Below are 11,415 nucleotides of genomic sequence, written 5' to 3'. Positions count from 1 at the left end.
TTCAATCAACTACTCCCTGAGGATGCAAGTTTTACAATCTAAGCACTCTCTGGGTAAAGAACTGCTTTGAGAAAAGGTCAGAGCAGTAAATAATGCATCATATGGCTCCATATTGTATAACTCGGTAGCTCTCAGAGGGAATACTCCTCAGAAAGCAACAGAAATAATTAAATGCCTGGTAAAGTTAGGCTCTAAAGCAGATGGTGAAGATAATTTTGCTTCAAAATGTTGTGAAAGGAGAGATCATAAAGATGTTAAAAATTAATTAGCTATTTGAAAAAGAACTAAATATTATAATCACTTTTTCTGTTTGCAGAAGAGATGGGGAAATGACTTTGTTTTGAAGCACATTTAAACATAAGTGAATTCACAGCTGGAAAGAGAAAGAATGGGGCTAAAAGATGAATGTAGGCAGCTGGATCTGGTGAGAATATTTGGAACAAACAAGAATGGAATTTTGGATCTTTCAACGTTAGAGGGAATGTCTCTCAGTAATATTACGTGACATATATGAAATGCATGCTGCCAATAATGGGCTGCCTAGCGTAATCATTCTTGGAATTATTTCATGTTTATGTCTGTCACATGAAAGAATTTAGTGAAAACCTGATCACAATGAAATTGAGTGGTTACTTATGCAATGTCATATGCATTCTGGATTCTCCATGCATATGATGTGTTTATATCTGGTACAATCCATGCACAAGCAACACCATCAAATTATGTACAATACATAATTTGATGTTCACTTCCATCATATTCATTGGTGCAGCACCAGCTGCTCATGCTCACAACTTTCATGAAACACAAGGCCTCCTTCAGCATAAATTAAAGGGGACCTGCCTGGCCACCCTTTTCTCTCCCCTTTTAAATTTTATACAGGTCTCTTGCTCCCACCCTCATAGCATTCCTCATCATTGATTTCCCCTTCCCTAACATCATCATGACCTTGACACCACCCCCCCCCCCCCCCCCCCCCCCCGATCATCTAACAAAGCCCACTTCCAATTCCAAAGCCTCATCTGGGAGATTCTGTACTCCCAGTGACTGAAGTACTGAACCCATTTGCCACCCTCTTTATCTGGGACTGGGCCACTCCTAATAAAAGAGCATGCTCAAGAAAGACATTGAGCACAATAGATTATTAAATGGATGGGGAGGTCCATACACAAAACACACAGCAGCCCAATTCATCTTTCCCAATGGAAAACATTTTCTGGGCCGTTGTGTTTTGCACTACATTCTCCTCTGCCTTATGTTACAGGAAACAGCTCAATTATCTGCGTCCCCATCACTCCTGTGGAGGTGTTTTGCACAATAAGAAAACATGACACATGGAAACATAAAAATTAACAAGATGTGGTTATTCATAACTTTTTTATAAAGAAAATTATACACTGACAACAGTAACACACTGAGATTGTGTGAAAAATATTAAATAATGTTTTTCCTTAACATTCTGATCCAATATGTTTCTAAGAAATTGCACCAGTACATATGGCACTGTGACCAGAATTTAAATCAAAACTAAAATTGCTTTTTATTGATTTCTTCCCCAGCTCTGACTAGGTGCATGTTACTGTTTTATTACTGCATATTTACATAAGGAAAATGCACCCATCTCAATCCATTTGGTTTTTCACTCCCAAATCAATTATTGCACAATGAGCCTCAAATGGCATGTTATCGAGGACACCATTTTAATTTAATTCCCGTAATTGTTTTTATCCCTTATAGAAAAATATAACTGGCATCAACAGGCCCTGAACACACAAAATAATCAGGTTTCTGTCCTTCTTCATTAGCTAGGTGGAGATTAATCACAGCTATGTGGTGTGTTGGGTTCCCTCACAGTGACCAGTGACCAATTTGCTTTGGCATCCTTTAGATGAGTTGAAAGGATATTCCTCAGGAAATCTCCAGATCATAGCTTCATTATCATTTTCTTCACTTCATTTCCAGTTCTTTGTTGCTGTCTATGAACCTGCACAGACCACCAACTCCATAATTCCCCCATCAATGATGGTGCAGTCTTTTTTTAGGTTCTCAGTTCCAGCATACTGGATGCTTCAAAGCATCAAGGGGAGAAAAATATCTCCTGTCAAAAAAAAACTCCTAAAAGTTGGCCAAGCCACATTAGACAACTGTCTCCACCCCAATCAGCTTTGGTGTCAGAATTCGTGGAGTGACTCCATTGTTTAAGTCTTCTTCAAACTCTAGCAATTGTCCCATGAAATTGAGGTTTGGAGAAATAATTGGTCTCTTTCCTTTAACAAATTTGTAGGCATCAGTCATGGTCATCCGTGTGTGCTTCATCAGATAGGCTATAACAATCGTAGCAGAACGTGAGACACCTGCTTGACAGTGAATGAGTAGCCCCTTACTGCACTGGTGTGCTTCCTCTGAAAGCAAAGGAAACAAAATACATTACACTTTGTTGGCTGGCAGGGCAGAGAATACAATTACTCTTCCATCATTTTCCAATGAGACCAAAAATAATCAGAATTCAATTCCAGCATCTGAAGACGAGTTAACAGGAATAACATTAAAATTGGCAGTATGGTGGACAGTGGAGAAGGTTTGTATAAGATTACAATGGGATCTTGATCTACTGGGAAAGTGGGCCGAGGAACGGCAGATGGAGTTTAATTCGAATAAATGCGAGGTGTTATGTTTTGGTAGGACAAACCAGGGCAGGACTTACACAGTAAATGGTAAGGCCCTGGGGAGTGTTGTAGAACAGAGAGACCTAGGGGTGCAGATACACAGTTTATTGAAAGTGGTGACACAGGTAGACAGGGTGGTGAAGAAGAGTGTTTGGCACATTTACCTTCATTGGTCAGGATATTGAGTACAGGAGTTGGGACGTCATGTTATAATTGCACAAGACTTTTGTTAAAGCTACGCTTGGAGTACTGCCTACAGTTCTGATCACCATGCTGTAGGAAGGATGTTATTAAACTGGAAAGGGCGCATAAAAGATTTAGATGTTAGGTGTCCAAGCACAGGTTTCTGTGGGACTCTATATAGCTTTTCACCAGGCAGACATTACTTGATAAATCTGTCAGTTTCCTGTTCATTAACAATGTTCTATCCCTACTAAAGTTTTAATAATCGCAGCTTTTTGTTTAACTGAGCGTTTATAACACAGGAATTTGTCAAAGCACCTGGAAGTTAAAATAGGTCAAGCAGAAATTTGGAAGCAGCAACTTTTCGAACAAGTAACACACAAAAAAGGAGTGAAATAGCAACAATATCTGTAATAAACACATTACTGCATTCAACTAAACTTCCACTTTCAAAATATAGGACAGAGAGTTCCATTTGAATTCAGTAACATGTTCAGTACAAATAATATGGTTGGCTTCTTAAGTATTTAACAAGAAATAAGCTATTTTTTTCTTTTTACCAATTTCTCTGAATCCAAATTATGACTCCTGTGCTTCAAATCATTTATTTTTATAGATATTATCATTACATTATATAACATTTTTTTCTATTAGCATTCTCTAGTTCAAATTTTAATATTGTTCAGTTAAATAATTCTGTTTCTCATTGTGTAAAGAGTTCTTTCTGAATTTTGTAATCACATTGTCCTATGGAATGCAATGGAGCATGGGAACTTTACAGACTTGAATTTAGTTAGTCCCTATAAAACCTAAAGTTGTTCATCAGGCTGCATCTACATACAGGTTACTTAAAATTCACAATAATCTTTAACAGCTACCGAAATGTATTTTTACAAATGTATCCAACTGAAGCTCAAAACTGTCAAAAATTCAATGATTCATCCAAGCACAAGTGACTATTAACCTAAAACTGCCGGAAATCCCAAACTTTATATTGAGAGATGTACAGGGCAATTTCTTAATAGCATGGATAAGAAACTGCCCACATCTATGTGCATAAGTATTCAGCACTGCCCTAGTTACGATGTATTTTCTGGTGGTCCAGTCAACTTGCATCCTCAGTTGTTCCAAACTATTGTTTCCTTAGACATGTCCAGTTTCCTGATGTCCCCTAATGGCTGAACAAAGGTATCAATGCATATCCAAGTGACTCTCCCCTTTCACCAAAAATGCAACTGCATCTTCAGGTTTCCAATCTTCACTGTAAAACACTGTTTTTGGTAATAAAAAGGGAGTCCTATGGAGAGTGCTAAATAATTGAAGGCATTGGTTGTTTGCTAGGCTGAGCAAGTAACTGAACAAACAGACCTCTGGAGCATTATAAACATAATCAGTCCTATCCAATTGCTGACAGCAATGACGACAGATGTTAGCTGATAAAAATCAATAAAAGAGCAAAATCATTCTTTAAAGCTGCAATCTTCCAAATCAGTGCTTCATGATGCTTAAAGCAGTGGTATATGAGAAGTATCAAAGGAACTTATCATTGATATGCTGTGAACCTGCAGAAACTTCAAATGAGCTCACAATTATTTTACATTTGCCTGTGATGTTGATTGTGAGCATTTCTGAGTAGCTTGGGTAATCTTATAGCCACCCACAGCTTTAGGATTTATACTCTTAATGCCTTCAATTAAAAGTAAATTAAATTGTAAGACTTTCAACAAATTTCCCATATCCTGGAATGCTTTATGACTTTGAAAGCATGATTTTTTTCATGTCACGAGAATAGAAAAAGATCAGTTAAATAAACGAGACCAATAAAGGATAATATTTAATCAACAGCATGACTGAAGCAAATTGCAAAGCAACCACACTAACCTACAATACCTCACTTTAAATATCCCTGAATATTGCAGGATCAAACGGAAGAATTTAATGATTATCCTTGAGGGGCTATGCATGTTAATTTTGATGTAAGGGTTATTTGGTTTCTGTCATTCTGCAGAGATGGATGAAGGATGAGCATTATTCCATCCACAAAGAAGGTGGGATACAAAATGAAGCTTTATGGGGTCATAGTTGCAAAATCTGGCTGAATATTAGTCAGTACTTTAACTGATACTGCTGTGATTTTTCCAAATGGACCTCAGGCTCTCACCAAATATGTGACTCATAAACAGTCCACTGCCCTCTCCTACTGGATTCCTTCTTCTTCAGCCCTTAGCCTCTTCTACCTATCACCTCTCAGCTTATTACATCTTCCCCCACTCTCCTGCACCCACCTACCTTCCCCCTCTTACCTGGACTCACCTATCACCTGGGCTCACCTATCACCTGCCTGCGTGTGCTTCTCCCCCTCCCCCCTCCCCCCTTATTATTCTGGCTTCTGCCCTCTTCCTTTCCAGTCCTGATGAAGGGTCTCGGCCTGAAACGTCGACTGTTTATTTCCCTCCATGGATGCTGCCTGACCTGCTGAGTTCTTCCAGCACTTTTTGTGTATTGCTCCAGATTCCAGCATCTGCAGAATTTCTTGTGTCTTTACAAAAAGTCTCATTTAAATTATCGATAATTGAGGTGTAATTAAGAGGTGTGAAACATTAAAATTATTAACATACCAAAATATGAAATCAAGCCCAAAATGGTAAGTGTATTTATGCTGAAATCCTTTATGGAAGGTCAAGACATTTGTGAATTATCTGGAGTAGAAAATGTGATGCGCAACACCAAGGTCTTACTGTAAAATTAATAATTTCTGCAGTAGATATTTTCTTTTCTTTGCAATTAATGGTTCTAAATATATCAATGCTAATGCAATATGGTAATGAAAGTTTATATTAAAAAAAATTATCCAAATCCTTTGACAGACAGTTGAATTTCTGGTGATGAATAAGCAAAATAGTATCAGAAAGTCCTGGAAATACTCAACAGGTCAGGCAGCATTTAATCTGATGAAGAGTCTTTGATCTGAAACATTAACACCAGTTTCTCTCTAAATATATGCCACCTATTTCCAGCATTCTCTGTTTTTTTATTTCTGGTTATGGATAATATTATCTGGTAGGATCAAGAATAATAGGGAGGTTCAGGAAACACTTACTCCATTGAGTGAAAGGATTTAATTCCCCATTGTGTTTAGCAATGAAGGTGAAAAAAAAATGATGAGGTGACAGATTTGATTACTGGCTAATTTGGTCAACCATGGGAGAGTGGAATATTGGAAGATATCTTCTTAAAATCAAAATGATCTGACATTTGAGAAGCACATTTTGTTTTTTATATTTGATAATTATTTGCAAAGAGAAGTTGTACTGACTGAAGAAGGCTAGTCTGATTCTGAATTTCCTGCAAGGGAAAGCATGTTTTATATTTAAATCAGTTAATATCTTACTACTTGTTTGCTCAGTCTTCCAAACTGTTCTCTTTATTGAATTATGCATTTTAATAAAGTTTTTTTGTCAACATGTACAGACAATATTCTTTAATTGGTTAAAAAAGATTATTAAGAAGTAATTACCAATAAATTCAAAGGCCTCTTCAAAGTATTGCCTGAGATTCTGCTTGTTGCTATCAGTGGCAGGTAGCCGTTTATAATGGAAGATACCTTTCTCATAATGATAAAGAGGCAGGTGGGTAGTTACGTTAATGATGTAGCCGATATTCATCCGCTGCATTTTCTCTATATCCTGAGCATCCTGCTCGTTTCCTAGGAACAGGAAGGGTAGGATGGGGGTCAGCTCAGCATTTTCAATGTCAGGGGTGGTGGGGATGGACTGAGGTAGCTGTGTTGGAACTGCTGAGGCTCCCCCTGCATCCGGGCACTCCTGAAGCTGCAGGGAGTGATCACAGAGGTTCTCATGGTGTTGTTTGAAACTGCTGTGTCCACCTTGAAAAAGAAAAAAAAAGAACACAGTTAGCCACAAGTAGAAGGCCTGTACCAGCTACCAAATGGTACTGAACTTGTTGGAAGCTCCTGTCTAAGCAGCAATTGCCATAAAGGTCAACACGTCTTGCTGACATTTGCAGGGTTTCATTTTTTTTATATTTCTTACAAGCTAGAAGGAGGCTAATGGCCCATCAATTGTATGGCAGCTCAGAAAGCATTCCTATCAATCCCATCGTCTGACTTATTTCCCTGTAACCTATTTTCTCTCTCATGAGCATCAATTCCTCCTGGATTTTCCTGCCACCTATCACACTATGGAATTGTTCACAATAGACAATTAAGCTACCAAGATGTCTTTAGGATCTGGGAGGAAACTGGAGCACCCAAGGGAAACCTATGTGGTCACATGGAGAACATGAAAATCCACACAGACAGTACCCAAGGTCAGAATCAAACATGGATTCCTGGAGCTATCTGCTGTGTCACTGTGCTGCTGTTTAAATGCTAGCAGAATGCTGTTGGCATCTCCCAACAAGTCTTGGCCTAATAATTCACATTACCCCCAAGCAAGGTGTATCAGGCATTTTTTTTTAACTGTAAGGTAAATGTCAAACAAGCTGACTATTTCTTCTGTTGCAATGCCATGTCTGGATCACAGGGCATATGGCATTGAAGGAGACCTTTCCATATATTGTCCGCAAATTGCTCTCTCCCGGTTGGGTGCTGATGCTTAATCTTCACTGCACAAACATTTATCCAACTACAGAGAGATGTTTACTTATTATTCCTCAATTATTTCACCAATGTTTTCAAATGGACTTCTCTCTTAAAACAAATTGAGCTAGTAATTGACTTTTGTTTTCGTTTTACTGTTCCGCAATTAATCCCTGTTGGCTGTGGTACTTCAATTAGACTAAAAAAAAGATGGCAACTCCAGTGAAAATGGAGCAGCACTGTTTTGAAAACAGGAAACTTAAATCCCCTGCCCCCAGCCACCCCTCCCTCACCACCACTGTTTGCACCTGAGGTCTGGCCAATGCCTTCTTGAGAAGGATTTTTTAGATAGGTAACTGGACAATCTTCCTGCCTTAGCTGAGTTGTCAATTTTGAATTGCAGAGCATGGTCCAATGATGTATATAATACTCTTTTCCTCATTTGTGAGGTGCAACTGGGCACACAGCCCGTTCTGTCCAATTTTTGTCAGTATTAAACAACATAACTACAGCTCTTAAAGGGAGGCTGATCAACAAAAAACAATCCCAAACCATTCTTGAGTTCTACTTGCTTCTGCTGACCCCATTAAACTACTCCAGCTTACTGCCAGCATTTGTGTGACTTCCCTTTAGTATCACCTCCAGCTGTCCTGTCAGATTTAGACTGCCAGCCAACTCTCTGTGAAAGCTGGCTGATTTCCTGTTCTCCTTTTTGTGGAAATTGTTAAAATTGGCTGACTGCACCTTTGGAAGAATCAGCAAGTTAATTTTCCTGTTGTATTATTATGATTCGTATCGTTATATTTCATTTTTCAGACAAAATAAATAGTTGAGAGCAATTGTACGTTCTGATAATAGGATCTTAATTTCCAGAACTTCTAAAAGCTCCTAACTACTTAATTATAGTCGAGACCTGAATTGTGCCCTAAGCTGGTTCAACATTGAAGACATTACACAGAATTGGAGCCCAGAACCAAAGATTAAGTATGTTAAACAACAGCAGGAATGAGGTTCTTGCATCTGCACTCCTTACTATTAAACTGAATAAAACTTACACAGGATGCATTTACGGTAAATGAACCCAAATACTACTATCAATCCTACAGCTGTCAAATCCCCACAGTGGTACAGGAATGTCCTTGGAAACAGGCCTCAACTGAAAGAATTCTCCAGGTCAGGCAAACAACATCCAAATACAGCTCCCTAGTGTATTGTACAACATGGGCATTGCTTATAACATGGGTATTGCTTGCAGAAGATCAAAGGGCAAGCCAGTTCTGTAGTTTTAGGTTTCCTGATATTATCAATATTAAAGCTAAACAGCAAATATGCAACTTTTCCTGTGGTTTGATTTTTAATATTTATTACTCCTGTGGTGCAAACTTATAATTCAACCGGGGCAAGTTGCTGTATGAATTTTCCAACAGGCTTCCAGCAGTTTTCACACATTGCTGAATACCACAAATTATTGACTTCTTGGTTATGGAGTGGAGAAGAAAGCAGTTCCCTCAGCAACAGGGCAGCCCACGTGAATATGGTGCCAAGAACACTGCAACACTCCAGCTTGTACTCTTAGCCCCACTCGTGCCCCTGCTCCCATCCCTACACAAAGGGTACAACTGTATTGCATTTGCACTCAAGGTGTTATAAGCCCTTTCTCTCATTTCTCTTTCTGCAACTGATTAGACAAAACTTTATAACAGTTCAATGCCTTTGGTTAGACAAGTGCCTTCCCTGCTTGCCCTGATTCCAGATGCAGATTTCTCCGTCTGCATTTTCAGCAACTGTGCAAAACCTGTTTTTTAAGAAAACAGCCCTAATTTTTCCACACACAAGATAGTATCCCAGTGAATTGCATTAACAGATTTTTAAACTTCTTGACCATATTTGTTTTTCCTTAACTCCATTGTTGTTATGGTTCTGTGATGCACTTCAGTACATTTTTATGTTTTTTTTGCTCTTAACTCTCTTCTTTCTATTTTCAGCACATTTTAAACAATGGACCTTTGTCATTTATTCCATGCCAGAGAAAATAGGATGTGGAAGCCATAGAAAGAGTGCAGAGAAGATTTACAAGGATGCTGCCTGGAATGCGGAGCATGCCTTATGAAAGCAGGTTGAGGGAACTCGGCCTTTTCTCCTTGGAGCGACGGAGGATGAGGGAGGACCTGATAGAGGTATATAAGATGATGAGAGGTATTGATAGGGTAGATAGTCAGAGGCTTTTCCCCAGGGCTGAAATGGTGGCCACAAGAGGACATAGGTTTAAGGTGCTGGGGAGTAGATATAGAGGAGATGTCAGGGGTAAGTTTTTTACTCAGAGAGTGGTGAGTGTGTGGAATGGGCTGCTGAAAACAGTGGTGGAGGCGGATACGATAGGATCTTTTAAGAGACTGTTGGATAGGTACATGGAGCTGAGAAAAATAGAGGGCTATGGGTAAGCCTAGTAATTTCTAGGGTAGGGGCATGTTCGGCACAGCTTTGTGGGCTGAAGGGCTTGAACTGTGCTGTAGTTTTTCTATGTTTCTATGTTTCCAAGCTCTTCTAAATTAAACAAAAACTCGAATCTCCTTTTGGCTTTATCTACTCATGTGAAAGCAGCCTCAAGGTTTCATGTCACTCTTTACAATGATTGTTCTTCACAGCTGGTCAATTTACTTTGGACAGAACCTTCTACTGAGAAGCTCCCCAACAGCCTACCCATTAAACTTGCATTTGCTTATAAAGGTTCCTCTGGTGTGAACTTGAGGCATGCAAAATCTCTAAATATACCCTATTCAAAAGTTTATTGATAGCTTTTAACACTTCTTATTGACATTCATGTAATGGCTATACCCTATTCAGAATTAGTTTCAGGAATATTTATTTTGGTTGTTTTTATTTTACAGCTGTGTGTTCAAAAGGATTAAATCAATTTAACTAATCATTTGCAAAAGGGAGATGGAATTTGTCAGATCCCACAGTTAAATTTGTGGGGCAGGGGTGCTTTCTCAGAGCCTGGTTTATGTAATCTTTCCTCAACTCTTGGACCCCTGATAATGATCTGGTGAATTTGTGTTGTACTTCTTCCAAGATGAATGTATCTGTGTAGTAATTGCAACTGTACACTGTACTCAGCTAGAGCACAACCTATATTCTAAACTTCTAGGTACAAATATCAACATTCAGTTTAAAATGTCAGATGCCAGGATTAATCTGACTTCTACATTTCAGTGTTCTGTTCACATGGACCCTATCACCAGTTTCCAGCTTTTTTACTGTGGAATTAACATTCAGGCCTGTATCCAAAATGGATCTCCTCAGTTATGTGAATTAAAATCCATCTCCCACAGTTACACCCACCTCCGACAGTTATACCTACTCACTTAATCTATTGAGATCTCTAATTTTCTGTCCCCTCCTTCAATGACAGGCATAGTTCAGGTGTTAGCAGATTATGGCTTCAAATCTTAATTCAGACACATGAGCTCAAAAATTAGCTTGACAGTTCAGTGTAAGGCTGAGGGAATGTCGCACATGCTGCTCTGAAGGAAAGCAGGGGGGTTAAACCTGCTGTTCGGACCAATGTTTATCCCTTAATCAACACCACTTAGAAACAGAAAATGCTGGCAACATTAACGCACTCTGCCACATTACCTCATTTGTTCTCACCCCAGAGATATTTCATTCCCCTGCTGCCCCCCACTATTGAAAACTATTTTTAAAAAAAATTTTTCTCAGTTCTGACTAAGGATCACAGATTTGAAACATTAACTCTGTTTCTCTTCTCAGGGATGCTACCTGGCCTGCTGAGTGCTTCTAGCAGTTCCTGTTTTTATTTCAGATTTCCAGCATCTGCAGTTTTATTAACACTTATGATGATCTGGTCATGTACATAAAGAGAACCCACGAAAGGCAATGTGTGGCCTTTGCTTTCCCCTATCACAATAGTGACTAAAATTGGAAAAAGAAGTTCCTCATTGACGG

General features: G+C 38.9%; 1 protein-coding gene across 2 annotated transcripts in view; it reads right to left on the bottom strand.

The window, feature by feature from the left end:
- Positions 1-1,089: 1,089 nt before the first annotated feature.
- dusp10 (dual specificity phosphatase 10) overlaps positions 1,090-11,415 on the bottom strand; it is a 35,447-nt gene continuing 25,121 nt past the window's right edge. For both annotated transcript variants that reach the window (XM_052013097.1, XM_052013098.1), the window contains 2 exons: positions 6,367-6,735; positions 1,090-2,402 (listed from right to left, as the gene is read on the bottom strand). In XM_052013097.1, the coding sequence (XP_051869057.1) occupies positions 2,137-2,402; positions 6,367-6,735 (635 nt within the window). In that variant the 3' untranslated portion in view covers positions 1,090-2,136. The remainder of the gene's footprint in view (positions 2,403-6,366; positions 6,736-11,415) is intronic.

Source organism: Pristis pectinata, chromosome 3, assembly GCF_009764475.1.
Source record: "Pristis pectinata isolate sPriPec2 chromosome 3, sPriPec2.1.pri, whole genome shotgun sequence".
Lineage (NCBI taxonomy): Eukaryota > Metazoa > Chordata > Chondrichthyes > Rhinopristiformes > Pristidae > Pristis > Pristis pectinata.
The sequence above is the reverse complement of the archived record's forward strand: the minus strand, read 5'-3'. Positions and strand labels throughout refer to the sequence as shown.